This window comes from Centrocercus urophasianus, unplaced genomic scaffold (assembly GCF_019232065.1).
Source record: "Centrocercus urophasianus isolate 14NV4802_14NV808 unplaced genomic scaffold, USGS_Curo_1.0 seq_727, whole genome shotgun sequence".
NCBI lineage: Eukaryota > Metazoa > Chordata > Aves > Galliformes > Phasianidae > Centrocercus > Centrocercus urophasianus.
The window spans coordinates 11744-27817 of record NW_024885341.1 but is presented as its reverse complement, the minus strand read 5'-3'; the positions used below and the strand labels follow the sequence as shown (position 1 = coordinate 27817).

At 43.5% G+C, this 16074-nt stretch overlaps 1 protein-coding gene across 2 annotated transcripts in view; it reads right to left on the bottom strand.

Annotated features, from left to right (window-relative positions):
- Positions 1-2496: 2496 nt before the first annotated feature.
- Positions 2497-16074, bottom strand: part of GATA3 (GATA binding protein 3) — a 17689-nt gene continuing 4111 nt past the window's right edge. Inside the window, exons 3-5 of one of the 2 annotated variants that reach the window (XM_042837572.1) lie at positions 14093-14238; positions 9228-9353; positions 2497-2938 (exon numbers count right to left, since the gene is read on the bottom strand). In XM_042837572.1, coding sequence (XP_042693506.1) covers positions 2654-2938; positions 9228-9353; positions 14093-14238 — 557 coding nt within the window. In that variant the 3' untranslated portion in view covers positions 2497-2653. The remainder of the gene's footprint in view (positions 2939-9227; positions 9354-14092; positions 14239-16074) is intronic. The other variant, XM_042837573.1, reaches the window with a different exon arrangement.

Below are 16074 nucleotides of genomic sequence, written 5' to 3'. Positions count from 1 at the left end.
ATGTTTAGAATATTCCTTGAGAAAGCAGGAAGGTGATTAACACAAGATTTGAAATGTGTGCCATTTGTTCTGTTTTTTACACATTTTTGTCAACAGAGTCGAAAGGAAAGAATATACAACGTTACAAAACGATTACTGCCTGTTCCGCTTACATCTGCTAAATCCTCCTTTGTGATAGAGGTATTTTAACTAGGTTCGTTTTGAAACAGAGAAGGAAAAGACTAAATAAGGGCAAATTCCCTCCCACTCCTACAGCTCTCCCAAATCAAATGAATATTGAACCCCGTGTATAATCACCTTGAAAAGTTTCAAAGCTCTCCTTTCTCATGTGAAACAGCCTTACTCCTGCAAAGATGATCCCATGACTCTGGTACCCTTAACAGATTCTGTTCCAGGAACAAAGGGGTTCCAAATACCATCTGAAAGATACGTTATTTTCAAGTCACATACGTTAAGGTTTTTAATTTGGAGATGTTATTTTGTTGGGGCTTTTTTTTTTTTGTTTTGGCTTGTTGGTTGGTTTGTCCTGTTTTATCATTTTCTCACAGCCTTGGCATCCTCTTATCACATCATTCTCAAGTCTCCAGCAAAGGGATTGAGATGATAAGAAATTTAACCCTTCATTTGTAAAGTAAATGGCTAGCTCTTATAGTGGTTTAAAGAAGCTGGATGGGTAAATACCAAAGACTAAAAGAAGAGCTGACTCCTGAGGATTAAACCATCAGAAATCAAATCATAAGAGCCAAGCGTTTCTACTAACAATAATAGTAATATAACCTGTATTATTACGAAGAAATCTGTCATGGAAAAGACTACCTGGTAGCTTTTGAGTTTTGGGAATTGTCCTCTGTCTACCATCAAATCCATCCTTTCGTAACAAGTTCTTCTTATTCCTGCCAGCGCAGGGCTTGGTCTATCACAATGTCACATCAAGAACTTGACTTCAGAACACCAAATTACACCTGTGAGTACCCGGTGCCTCCCTTCCAAAATCTTAAGGCCCTTGCTAACACTACTGCAAAAGTAGCCAGCATCACAATGACCCTGTTGTTTCTTTGCACTTTCTCCCAGTCACAAACCAGTCCTTGACAAAGGGGTATTACCATGGTGGCCAAAATGAATTGAGACTAAAAGGGACCCATTCCACAAGGGAAGAGGAAGACCAACGAGAGACAGTAGGGTTACACTGACAGTCCATTTATCTGGAGGTGCTGATTTTTTCCTTTGTCTTGATAGATTATTTATTTATATATTTAGGGTTTTTTTTAGTTTCTGTTTCAGGCTTGTTTTTTTTGTTTTTTTGTTTTTGTCAAGTCACCGTAAGTACTGAGTTACCCATTAGCAGGAGTGAAAAAAGACACACATTCCTGCACCCATGGAAACTATGCAAGAAGTACGATCAAAACAAGTTCAAAAAAAAAAATTAATGGAGAAAGAAAAACATTCCCTTTCCAACCCCCAAGCAGAAAACACTTTTAAGTCAACAGAATTGAATCTAGTTTATTCTCAAAAAAAAAAAAAAAAAAAAAAAAAAAAGAGGAAAAAATATGAAAACAAAACAAAAATAAAAGCAGGTCTTATCACTAGCAGTAAATAAATTTGTACAACCATTCAGTCTGTATAATAGGATGAAATAAATCTACATCTTTCTTATTTTGGTGCGTTGAATTATACATACAAACAACAATTACAGGAACTTGTTCACAATGCGTATAGACCTGGAGAATGGCTATCCAAAAACCCCTTGTTGGCAATGTCCGCATGTTAACACTGATTGCCTGACACCATTGGTACTTCCTATGTAAAGGGCCCATGGCCCAAAATGAATGATCTCCCTACAGGTTTTATTTATTTAGTTATTTAGTTAGTTAGTTAGTTAATGCATCAAAACCGTTCTAGCCAGCCCCCTCCCCTCTCCCAGAAATGAAGAAGAAACAAAACAAAACAAAAAAAGAAAATTAAAATAAAATAAAAGGAGAAGACATGACTGGCAGTTGGTCCATTTGTTCATTAAGACCGCGTTTCCTCTTGGTCTGCATTGTTTGTTTTTCTGGTTTTTAAATTGTCCTCCCGTCGTCTTTTTTTTTTTCTTTTCCTTTAAAAAAAAAATCTCTCAGAGTCCTTCATGCCTTTTTCTTCGCAACTCTCCAGATGCAATAAAGTCTTCCTCAAATGTACAGTATTTCTTACAATATAAGTTATATGCAATGTTCAGCATTTTTTATTTTACTTTATTTTGTTCACAGCACTAGAGATCCTGTTCAATAGGGAATGCGAGTTCTGAATGGCTTATTCACAAATGGTATCCAGATTCAGTGGGTAAGAATACATAGATGCCATAGTGAGTTCCTTTAAAAAGTGGCAAACATCACTTTTTTAAAACTTTTTTTTTTCTTTTTTCCTTTTTTTCTTTTTTTTTTCTGTTTTTGTGCTTTTTGTAGTTTTTTTCTTTTTTTATTATTATTTTTTTCATTCTTACGCCTTCAAATAACATATTTATTTTTATTCTTTTTATTCTTTTTTTTTTTTTTTCTTTTTTCCCCCTCCCATTTGATTTGGGACATCAGACCCATAACCACGCGCCTGCAAAAATGCAAGTATATAAAGTAAATCTCATTTTGAGACCGTAAGCATTCAGCAGGGGAGTCTCTCACTAACCCATGGCAGTGACCATGCTGGAGGGATGGTGAGGTCCGAAGGAGAGGCTGGATGGAGGATGCATCGGTGTCGGTGTAGTCAGCATGTGGCTGGAGTGACTGAAGGGTGAAATGTGGCTGATAGAGGACATGTGTCTGGAGAGGGCGGCGGGGTTAAAGGAGCTGCTCTTGGGAAAGTCTTCGAGGTTGTCATGGACCTTTTTGCACTTTTTGGATTTGCTAGACATTTTTCGGTTTCTGGTCTGAATTCCTTCTTTCTTCATAGTCAGGGGTCTGTTAATCTAAACAAAAATAAATTATTTTTTTTTGTGCTTCCATCTCTTCTCCCCAGATCACTGTGGGATTCATGCACCCTATGCCACAGGATATGCCCAGGTCCAGCTGAACATCCCGCAGTCCCCTCCTCCCCCTGCATAGCTCAAACACCTCCAAAATTAAAATCAGGGCCAAAACCACTCCTGGGAACTACAGAAAATCCCAGGTTGGACTGAAATTTGTAGAGATGAGAAGACAGAAAAGCACAGAGCCCCACAGGAGGAAAGCATACCCAAATAACTTGTAGTGGCTGAAAAATTTCAGCTATCTGCACATAAGGTAATTGCAGCATGTTTAGGAATGAGACCAATCATTATCACCTTGAAATATTCCCTGCAGACACCATCTCACCCCCAGGCTCCCTGACTGATCTAAAACCATTAGTGACAGCAGCTGCTGGGATTTCAGTGCTACCGGAGGTCTCAAACTCTCCCAGGGTCGTTAGGGTGCTGCTCAAACTCTTCATAAGACTGACAGCTGATTTTGTATTACTTGTACTTTTTAAGAAAGGTTTTTGCAACAGTTGGGAAGCATGCATAAAAACCCTTAAAAATCTGTGCCTGGGCAATGACAGGGGTCTCACAGTGGCTCCTCTGCAGAATCCCACCCAAGGCAGAAGGCAAAACCCCATAGCACTGAACACTGCTTCTTGCAATAACGTGGGTGCTGATGATGATGAAAAGGGAGGAAAAAAATGGATCCACTATCCACTGAGAACCACAAGGCCAATGGAAGGAGGTTCTTGCAAGGATCCTGAGCAGATTTTGATTCGTAAGATCTTCAACCAGTGCAGGGAACAAAGCACACCCTTCTTTGAGATCACAGAATAATTTAGCTGCTTGCTTATCGGTGCCTTTCCCCACAGTGTGAGAACCATTCTGTGAGTTCTCTCCCCAAGGAGGCAGGGATACAATAGCTCCCTGTTATATGCAGGGACAGAGGCATGGGGAGAGGAAAGAGCATCCCAAAGTTCGTCATCTCACTCTGAATTAGTAACTCCAGGCTCTCCGCACCAGCAGTGATGAGAAATTTCACCTCACCCTAAAAAATGGGCAATTGATAGTCTGATTACCTCTGGATAAAGGCAGCCAGTGGGAGCAGCCCAGCTTGCTAGCAGCCGAAGGTATGCCAGCCCATGTGCAGATCCACAGCAGCCTTGGGGCAGCAGCAAGCCAAAACCTCAAATGTCATAGGCTTTAAATACAATATCACCCTTCTCCTTGACTTGCTGTCCTCATGGGATACGCATACAAGGGAGGCCCTTTGCTTCAGCCTGTGATGCAAAAGCATAGCCTGCCTGTTTCCAGTCACCCAGTAGGGATTTCTTGTCCATGTTCAAAAGGCAAAAGGTGAACCCCACTGGGGAGCAATGTCACAGCTGATCTGGAGGTCCTGATCTCCAATAAGACCAGCTCAGACCTGGGGAGACATACATAAATTCCTGCCTCCCCAGCTCATAATGAGAATTTGCACCATGATATGAAGTCTCAAGGGCATCCAGATTGGATTTCCAGAGAAAGCAGCAAACACAAGCTGAGGACCTGGTGGTGGCAAAACTGCACCATCCTCATGCTGTGCTGGCTCTTGGAGTGTCCTTCAGAACACCGATCACCTCCTTAAAGCAGCATCTTTATGCTTTGTTCAACTGCGAAGAACGGATCCTCATAGACTGTGATGTGAGCCTAAAGGATAGGAATATGAGTTTTGCTCAGGATGCACTGAAACAGTTTGCCCAGAGAGGTGGAGGATACTCTGTCCATTGTGACATTCAAGGTTAAGATGGATGGAGCTCTGGGCAACCTTATCTCTCTGTACATGACCCTATCCACTGCAGAGGAGTTGGAGCAGATGACCTTTAAAGTTTCTTTCCAACTCAAACTCCATGATTCTATGATAAGCTGTAGCCAGCCCTGCAACTGGGGTCAAGGTGCCATTCCAACTGATAGCATCATCCTGCTGTACTTGGCCTCACTCTCTTGCCAGGTATTTGACCCAAAGAGATAAGCACTCAGACAAATATCAAGAGGAGGGAGACCAGAACAGCCACAACAGCAAGCCAGAAACACAACAGCAAGCCAGAAACATTTCCCACTGACTTCTAAGATTAAACACAGCAAAGTTAAAGGGGTCCCCGAAACATCAAAGGCACAAACCCATATCTGTTTCTGGGGGAGAGAAATGAGAGACCTGGAGGGAAGACCTTTCACATGAAAATTCATTGTGATAAAAATGACAAACACATGCTAAATTAAAATTAAACCACCCCAAAGCATGTATATGAAATTCATTAATTTCAGATGGAGCTAATTAATTATGGGCAGGAATTACGTTCTTTGTTGTATCATATGCAAAACACTGACTGCTCTGCTCTTGGGACACTTCACTCTACCTTTGGATATTGTGTAACAAAGGTTGCTTTTGAGGACTTCTGCCAAAATCAGTGATATCTTGTTCGTTTCTATGGGTGCAAGACAGGGTGCTGCATACCTCCAGCAAGGTACAAGTGCTCCCACCTATCTCTGAAGTGAGCGAAGGCTGATCCCACTTCTAAGAAGGACTGAAATAGCAAGGACAAGAACCCCACATTCAAGAGATCAAATCCAGGGGACAATCATAGACATTATAGGTCTGATCTTGCTCTGACTGAAGACAAAGGGATTTTGCAACTGACCTCAATAAGGTCCTGTCACTGAAGTGGATTTATCCTTTAGACATAGTCATTACAATGTTGGGTTAATCTTCCAGACTGGCTGTATCTTAAAGAACACTCTGGGATGCCACAGGATGAAAGGCATCACATCAATGTGAAATATTAGTCATTCTTAATACTGGTGTTAATGGAGACTGCTCTTGTTGAAGTCAATTGGAAAAATGTCAGCAACTCCACTAAAGGTACCCCAAGACTGTTATAGCCATTGCTTATGTCCTACTGTCAAATGGGTTCACTTCAGCTGAGGGAATCAACAGGAAAACAAACTGATATCGCTCATTAAAAAAAAAAAAAAAAAAAAAAAAAATTGAAAAAAGTGTTGGTATTATTTACTGCAACCCTTCCTGAGGTAGGCATGAAATGCAGACACGTTTTATCTTCAGATCAATCCATTAAAATACCCTAATGATCTGAAGGTCCTAGGAAAACTCATTAAACAGAAAGAAAAGACAAAAGGAGGAAAGGTAGGGGGAACTAAAAGAGCAAGGGTTTTCCTACTAGCCTAAATAAATCAGAATGAAATCGTCTTCCGAGTAGCGAAAAGACTTCTGCAGTCATTGACACATCTGTGCAGACACCCTGCTGCTCAAAAGGGAAATGCTATGGCGAGCCTGAATGCATTTCCAGCACCTCTCCTGGTGGAGAACCAACGCAGAGACAAACACCGAAAAGGAGCAGGACCACACCTGCACTTTAAAATACCAAACCAATTCCCACCAGCCTACGAAACTTGTCTATGATCAACCACAAAACTTCATCCCTGCTTTGAGTTGACTAAAGGCAGTTAGAGCAGCTCACCTCCTAGCAGCCAAAAACAGAAGGAAACTTCACGATGCTACCATTGCCTTATCACCAGTCACAAAAGAATTTAAAAAATAAAGTCACTCACATATAATTTATAAAGCAGAGTGTGGCCTTCATAGCTATACACCTTGTAAGCCATGTTAGGCTGCAGAACAATGCCTCAGCACTGTGCCCTTGTAAAGCTTTAAAGCTGTGAGAGCGGTATTTTCAAGGATGATCTGCAGTGATGTTGCTCATTTCTCACTGTAGTTATAATTAAGCATCACCCAGCAGCAAAAATTAAAAAAAGAAAAAAGTGGAAGAAAAATCTACCTACTCATAGCCAGATTTTAGTATCCTTGCCTAGTTCTATCATAGTACTCTAGGGGGTATCATTTAAGTGGGTCCCATCAGTGGAGCTGCTCTTAAGGCAAGATACTACTTGACTTTGGTAACTAGCTGTACTGAGCTTTTCAGAAGCTGACAGTGTTTTTAATGAGTATGAAAACAGTTCCAATCTGCTCAAGGCCTGCCCTATGTCACAGATTTCACTAACATCCCTAAACAATGGATCAGGGGGTCGGTTCAGGCCAACTAGTTTCACAAAGTTAGTGTTAAAAAGAAAAGGAGAGAGGGAGCAGGTGCTCATTCCTGGAGAACTCCAGTGTTCAGCTGCCTTAGGGGGAATTCCTCCCGTCTGACAGCTACGGTGCAGATCCACATGAACTTAACATTCTGTCTCCATTTCTAGACACAGGGAGATATTGTACAGTCTTCAGGGCTATAAATGATCTCATCCAAATGCAGACATCTTCACCAGGTCCAACAAATGGTACCTGAGGTGAGACTATTCCCATTCATGGGCTTTGCTGCAGCACAAGGGGAACAACTCAGGTAGAAGTGTCCCTACTGCTCATGTTCACGCTAGATGATTAAAATCATAGAATTCCTGAAGTTGGAAGGGAATTTAAAGCTCATTCAGTTCCAATGCCCTGCCATGGTCTGGCTGTCACCCACCAGATCAGGCTGCCCAGAGCCCCAAACCAACCTGGCCTTGAGCACCTTCAGGAATGGGGCACCTACAATTTCTCTGGGTTACCCTACAATTTCTCTGGGTTACCCGGTGGACCGGACGGCTTCATCGCCATCTAAGCAAAGTCCTAACATCAGTAGCTACACTGCCACAATGACAACAGCACACAAAAATATACTCCTTCACTGAAGCTAGCTGACATCGTTACCTTCCTGCCATAGAAATAGCAAGCTAAGTATTTTCTTATGATACTCCGAGTTTTCACTCCTCATGCCTGGTCCAACCCTCTGTTTGCAGATTACACAGAGAGTCTGATGACAACCTTTGTTTGCTACAAAGAACTCAAAGGGTGCTGAGATGCTCGCCCACTAAAGGGTAAACACATTTTCCTTTTTTCGAAGAGAGAGATGCCTCTCACAGAACAGGTGAAAAATTAGCCTAGTTGGGTCTTCTTTTTTTCCTCCTGTTTAATCCAAACTTGTTCACTCATGTCAAAAATACAAAGAGCTTGAAATAACAAGGGACAGAGACACCACCAGGTTTGGCTGCCCCGTGAAACCCAATCCATCTTTGATGTACTTGTGTGGGTAGACGCTAGGGTAAAACATAGCGTGAGATTTCTAAGTGAAACATAAAGCAAACGACCACTAGGAAAAAAAAAAAAAAAAAAAAAAAAAAAAAAAAAAAATGTTATGCCAAAGCACAGAAATTGGAAGTCTTTTCCTTCTTCTGACATAATAATTATTCCAATGTCACATGTAGAATGAGAGTAACAGTAGTAGCCTTAAGACTCCTGTATTAGCAGTATTATTTGGTAGAAGACTTTTCAGATTCCTTTAGCTCTTTCCCTAGGGCACATATCCTTGGTTTCTGCAATCTGGCTTTGCATGGAGATATTAGATTAAATCTCCCAGCCAGTTCATTTTGTTACATTTCTCATTCCTTTCCATGACAGATGCTTTAAAATTCATATCACAGGTTTAGCACACTCTACATCCCACTAACTAAATCAAGTCCTTTCTGTTTAGGAATCGCTTGCGTCAAATGGGGCAAACAAGAGACCTAAATAAATCACCTCTGGGGACTGGCAGAGGGACGGGACAAAGATAGCCACAAACCCAGGAATGATCTAAATAGTCACTGGCACATTTTGCTTTTTTGGCGGAGTTTGTGTTTGCTGGAGGAACCAAGCTGTGCGTAGAAGGGGTATCAGCTTGCAGGATGGCGTGTTGTCTTTTCCAGCACGCTGAGCCCAATCCGCAGTGGATAACATGTCTCTCTGTTGATCCACCCCTCCTTCCTTGGCTCAGGCATGGGAAAGCTCTAACATTACCCTCTGACAGTCCTGTTTTATACCTTCCCAAGTCAGATCAGCTACATTCAAGGGGACACTCGCTCACTGCTTCAAAACTTAAGGTTCCCAAAGGGATCCCCAAAGGGACAGAGGAGGTCTCAGCACCACCCAAGACTGGGTGTCGTAGAGTCATAGAATCGTTTGAGTCAGAAGGGACCTCACAAGGTCACCTAGTCCAATTCACCTGCAATGAACAGAGACACCTACAGCAAATCCTGAAGCCAACGAAGAGTTTGAACCACCCAAGAGTGGAAATCCTCAAACCAAGGAAGACTTTGGACCACCCAAGAGTATAAATCCTCATACTAAGGAAGACTTTGAGACACCAAGCATGGAAAGGGAGGCCCCGCTACCGCGCGTTACCGTCACACTTACATTGTGCAGCTTGTAGTAGAGCCCACAGGCATTACAGACAGGATCGCCGTTGGCATTTCTCCTCCACAGGGTGGTGGTGGTGGTCTGACAGTTAGCGCAGGACGTGCCCGCCCTCCTGGCTGCAGACTGCGGGAACGGGTGGGACAAGAAGAGGTGAAAAAAAAAGCATTAAAAAGATGCCATCAGCAAAATCTCTGAGAAAGAAAACATCAACCACACAAGACTGACGCACAGCAGCAGAGGCCTACAGAAACTGGCTTGTGAGAACAAATAATAATTCCGACAAAAAATCCCCGAGGTACTTTAATCCCAAATTATATATGAACTGAATCAGGTGCCAAAGGGCATCCTAAAAGTGAGTGCTAAACCTCTGATAGAGCTCATCAAAATTAGCAACGCTGGCACGGCCCACTCCAGAGGGGAAAATATTATTTAAATGCCAACATGTCTTTCCATCTTAATTCTCTCAGACCCCCCAGGGATCTAATTCTGCAGTCAGGGCCTGAACCAGCAATTGCTGGAGTCAGTGGCATGAGTCACGATGGCTTCAGCCAGTGCTGGATGAGACCCGCGCCGTGCTCACTGGGCAGCTGCTCGCTGGGTCTGACAGCAAGCACAGCCCCATCCCATAAGTTCAGCTCTGCTTCAAAGGATGCAGGCTCCAGATCGGAAATAACACTGTGGCGAAGAGCAAGAATCCCAACTTTTTAATTACACCCTTCTGCAGCCTCAAACTTCATGTTTATTTAAGGACTGGTAATGAGGTTGAAAGAAGAATTTACCATTTCATAAAAAGGGAGGAACAAAAAAAAAAAAAGTATATGTGTCAAGGTGTATAAAGAAGCTTTTTTGTGAGCTGTGATAATGATTTAGGAAAGCCAAATTTAGCCAAGTCGCTTCTCATTCACATGCATGAATTCTTGCTTATCATTTAAAAACTGTAACTTTGGCAAACAAATTGTCCTTCTGCCACTGAAGGAGGAAAAGGAGTTTGCAGACTTTTATATGAATGCGTATGCATGCTTGCATGCGTGCAAGTGCCTACAGCTCCTAAAAAAGATCTTTAGATCCCACTCCTATCTCTTCTTCATCAACATGACACAGTCCCAGAGCTCTGATTTCATCCCGATGCATCGCTTTCAATGGGACTGCTCATGTGCTTAAAGTTAAAACATGTGCTTAAACGATTTGCCAGATCATAGCAATGCTTGGCACCTTGCAGAACTGAGCCTTTAATGCTCTCTTTTGTGCTCTTACTGTTTCAAATTTACCCCTCACCCCACTCAGCCGCACACTGTAGCACATCCAACATTAAAAAAATAATAAAATACCGCATCTTTGGAGACTGTACAGCAAACCCAAAATGCAAACATGGACACTGGCACGGCGCTAGCATTAATACCAACTCTTGTTAGGTCATGTTGCAATTTTAATCATAATTGAATGTGGCGTAGGTGGAGAGAGGACGGGTTGGTTTTGTTTTAGATAGAGTAGGATTTTTTTCCTCTTTTTTAATTACACACACGAAAAAAGGACTATCTGAAAAAATAAATCACGCTGCGCCCACAAGCATTAAGCAGAATTGAAGAATGCCCAGTCTGACAACAAGGGGCTCTTACCAGGCAGCACGAAAAGTGTTCTGCCTGAAAAAAAAAAAGAAACCATTTGAAGAAGTTGAGGTACCCCACCACCAAAAGCAGAGCCTATCGGGCAAGTCTGCGCACAGAGGCCTTCATCCTGTCCTTCTCTGGACTCTGCCAAGGCTCCAGATTTGGTTTCCATTCAAATCACCGGGTTGGTGGACATACCTGCTCGCAGAGCTGCAAACCCACCACAACCCAGGGGCCAAGCATAGGTGGCTCGGAGGCTGGAATGACTCTCTGTGGCAGCTTTGAATTTATCAGACCCAAAAATCAAGCCTAAGGAAATTTCTGAAAACCAGCGATATTTGACTCAGCCCACACAGGGGAAACATCCCCTTTGAAGACATTTGGGGTTTCAACACTGTGCTCACCATAATTTCTCGGATGGTAAATGTGTTTAAAGGTATGCCTCATTCCAACTACCTTTTCAGGATCTCAAGCAAATTCTCACCAGCTAATTATAAATACACCAATAAATCACTATGTTCATTATCTTCCCTAAAACCTAATCCATCTGTCACTTTTTCTCTACAAAACCTTGGCATTGTTATCTCAATATTTTAAGTCCTGAACTCTTTTTGTCCCAGACCGTAGCTTTCATTCTGTACCAATTTAGACCAGAGACAGCAACAGTAGGCAGGAAATAATGAATAATAACACTATTTTCAAGGCTCCCAGCAATGGGACTGACACTCATCACCAACCCAATCATGTCCATGTCAGTACTGGGATGACACACTATCATCTACAGGACCAGAGCTGGTTGAGCAAAGACACAACTTCATGCTGGAAGTGCTGACAGTGATGGAAAGGTGGAACCAAAGAAGGTGCAGAAGGAGGAACTGAGTGCTGATAAACATGCTTAAGAGCTGGTTTTGGTGCCTACATTTACACGGAGTATCCAAAAAGTTGCAAGGGACAGCTTCCTAAAATCCTGTTGCATGTGCAAAATCCCTCTGAGAAACTAGCCATTATTCTTCCAAAATCAGTACTGACATGGAAACAGAGAGCTCTGCATCCATGTTGGCAATGAAAGAAGAAAATTCAAAGGAAGGCTTTGTCTCAGCTAAGGGCCATGAAGGAGCTACTACGGGCTTGGATGGGGGCACTCTACAAGATCCACAGCTTTCCCCCCAAAACAAAGTAGAGCTCCTCAGCCTGCAAAGCTCATCTCATCATTCCCCATAAAGGCAGCCCTACAAAGACTCCCATTGAATTTAATGAAGCTTGGGTTCCCAGCATCTAAGGATTTATTTGACTTCTCTATCCAGCCCATCGGAGTCCTGTCATTAGCTACAGTGCACTGGGATCAGAGCCTACAAAACCAGCCCAAGGTCACACAGGAAACTTGTGGCAGAGCAAGAGGTGCACACCTCGGCTCCCAGCCCGCTCACCTCCCAGAGCCGGGAGGATCATTCAAACCACAGACATGCATGCTTCCACATCCTTGCACAAAGAGATGCAAATGCAGAAGGTCTTGATGCATTCTGATTTTTTTTCTTTTTGAGAGCGTTAGCAAGAAAAATAGAGGCAAATGGTGTAAAAAACATTTTTTCAGACAGTGATAAAAAAAAAGGAGAACAAAAAAAATCTGAAGTTCTCATTTAGTAAACACTGCATGCATGCAAAGTTTTTTGTAACTCAGACTTCAGCTAAAATGTCCAAGATAGGAATGATTATGCAAGACCAGGTCTTTCTTTACATTTTTCATTCTTTTTTTTTTTTTTTCCTTTTTTTCCCCAAGAGTGACCTTTCAAAATGTATTTATTTATATATTCCATTTTACATGTGCCGAGCTCGGGGTAATTCAGGACATTCTTTCATGGTTCCATCAGACACTTTGTGAAAGCTCTACCCCCTTTCCAGCCGCTTTCCTATCCTGCCTCCCCCTCTGCTTGTTTGGATACGCTCAAGCTCCTGTGTGTTTGGGCTGGGGAAACAGAGCTGTTGTTTATGAGTTATCTCCAGGGCTCAGATATCCGGCAGCTTTTTCCTAGGAAGTTGACTTTACACATAAAGAGAGAACGAGGAAAAAAAAAAAAAAGAAAAAGAAAACGAGGTGTGTGTGCTTAAGACAGAAGGGCTGGCGGGAAGGAGGAGAAGAGAACAAGAGAGCTGCTCCAAAAAAAATTAAAAATCCCAAGCCATACTTCCCTCCCTAGAAAGCCTTTCCTTTTTCCTAACGAGGCTGTGAAAGACAAGCCTGAGCCAAAGGAGACCAACATTTTCTTATAAGGGAAAAGCACTGAAAGTCTGTCCCTAAAAGCACGCATGGCAGAGCTCCACACCAGCGCTGTCCCCTTCAGTCCATCAGCCCCAAAACACCACGGGGATGCACGAGTTGCTTTTCCTTCACCTTCCATTTTTAATCCTAATGCGACCAAATGTGCCTCGATTCAAAACATTCAATAACTTCCCAGGCAGGGAACATATTTTTTCCCCCACTTGATATATTTTTCCCCTTGTGGTTTGCCTGATTATTTGCCAAATAGATTTCAACGCATTTATTAGCCATGCCCGCAGCTTCCAGACCTTTTTGTGGCTTCCAGGGAAATTCATAAATAGATCACTGAGGATGCTATAATGTATTGCCTGTATATATTATGGTCCTGAGGCCTGAAACTATTATTTCACCATTATTCCAAATAGTTACCTGTGCATTTCACCTTCCTCCAGCTTGTGTGGTTGTGGGTGCACACTCAGTTTTGCACCCTCACACACTTTGCCATGCCCTACATTGAGATGGCAATGAGATGGAGACAGTGGTGGTGCTCGGGAACAAGTAACCCTGCTCAGGTCCCTTCTGTGTCACCACCAGCCAAGAGGAATGGAAAGCACACAGAAAGAAATTTCCAGCTTCTTATCTCTTTGGTCAGTGGGAAATGTCTTTAGAAAGAGCTTTCACCCTTGGGTCACCACCCAGGTCCGCTGTGCAGAGGCTGCCACCCTATTGCAACCTGGGAGAAAACCCAGTCCTGGCTTACAGAAACCTCTAGATCTTGATTTTTTTTTTAAACCTGTTTTATGTTTGCAATAGGAACAGACAACTGAGGCCCACAGTGCGTGGGATCCTCTCTCCAAGCATCCTCCATCCCAGCCCTCAGACACAGTGCGTCCACTTTTTGGGGCTGGCTGAGCTTTCCCTCTCCATCCCAAGCTGTGAACAAGAAACAAAAGTGGCAGGAGGAAACAAATTCTGTACAATAAAATAAAACCACTCACCAGCCTTCTCTTGGGTTTGATCAGGGGTCTGTTCTGCCCGTTCATTTTGTGATAGAGTCCACAGGCGTTACACAAGTAGTGCCCGGTGCCGTCTCTTCTCCACAGAGGGGTTGAGGTAGCCCCACAGTTTACACACTCCCTGCCTTCTAGAAACAAGAGAGCACATAGTTCACTTAGGGAAAACAGTGGTGAAAGAGGATGGAGAAATCTCCCCCCTGCCCCAGAATAACTCCAAAAGGCACTGTCTGTCCTCTCTGAGCTCAGGTTGCCCAAGAGCCCAAGGCCATGGTTAAGACACAGAGGTAGGGGACTATCAGCCCTCATTGGGTCTGATCCTGCCCCATCACCCCAATCCTGACACCCCACGTCTCCTATGCCCTTTAGGAAGAGGTAGGTAATGGTGACAACCCCTACCCAAACCCCCAGGCAGCTCAGGGGTTCCCTGGAGCTCTCCCCCACACGGGTCCCTCTTGGTGGGAGGAAGATGAGAGGCTGGTGGGTCTCTGTAACCCCTGGAGTTAGGAAAAAAAGGGGCCTACGACCCTCCTGAGACAGATGGATGCCAAATATATGTCCACAAACACCTTCCTAACACGTATGTGGACCCTGGGTTCACTCCTTGAGCATCACCCTGCATCCCAGTGGGGTGCATGAGCCAGAGGTGCTCTTCCTTTGGTCTCAGATCAAACCCCCAAATAATCATGGCCCAAGCACCAGAACACCTCTCCAGCCCTAGTCAATCCACAGTCACTGGGCCAGTTCCCACTATCTATTTGTTTGCAAGTAAGCTTTCACTGATCAGCCAGCGGGGCTGCAGAAATCCTTCTGTCTTCCTCACTTTATGTACAGACCATGCCCAATATTTGGGACCCTGAATAGTTTATAGTCTTTTCCATCTTCTTCTCCTTTTTGGCACCCTTCTGTCTCAGTTATGAGTGGACTCCCCTAGCCCTCTGGCTTCCAGAATTTAGGGGACACAGTACCTCACAGCTACTGACAGAGGGTTGAATGAGTGGTTTCATGTTGTTATTTTATTTCTTGCACCTAAAGGCACTCCCAGCCCGTCTGAGAGCAGCAGAAACACTCAGCTGGCCGAAGCAGAACTAACCCAGCTCAGCAGTGGGTTCGAGCACGAAGCACCCACTCCCTAACCACAAACAGCAGCCGTTTTTCCAGAGCCTTTGTGCTAAACCTCCCTCCCCTGCTCAAAAAAATAATCGTAATTATGAAATGTTAATTTGCATCCGTTTCTCCCTCTTTTCGTCGTTCGCAAACACCCCCTCCCTTCTTTTCACCCGGACCCATCCCCCTTTGTCTGCGAGCTCTCCAGCTTGCTAAAATCGACTTTAAAAAAAGAAAAAAAGAAAAAAAAAAATAGGTGTTGCTCTTGGGGTTGGTTTATCGCAAACCGCAGAAGTCTTTCTAGAAGGTAAAGTAACAGAAAGTGGCAAAAGGAAAACAAGAGGAAGGAGGAAGAGGGGGGGCAAAACGGTTTGAAAATCCCGCGCAGCCGCTGCCCCGCGGTTCGGGGTGAGGATAAAGCGGAGCCGCAGCGGTCGGGTCGGGACCGCTCCGGAGCACCCGGGTGGGTTCACTCCGCTCTGGTTAAGCGGGGCTGCCGCTCTGAGACCGTTTGTGTCTCTGTCCCTCTCTTTTGTTTCACTCCATCTCTCTCTCTCTCCTGCTTTCATGTACAAAACACACAGGTCTGGGTTTTTTTGTCACTCTAACCGCATCCGGACTCTATTAAAGTTCCTGGCGCTGGATAAACAATGCAACTGTCGCGTGCAGCAGTCTGAAAATAATTGGATTAGCTCAAACATATCAGCTAAATAGAGACAGTCCCTGCTCAGACAGACAGAGTAAATGTCACCCTGGAAAAACCCTGAAAACTGATCTCATTCATGCCAGGCAACCCCGCAGCAGCCTCCACGGAAAAAAAAAAAAAAAAAAAAAATGAAAAAAGAAAAAAAAAAAAAAAA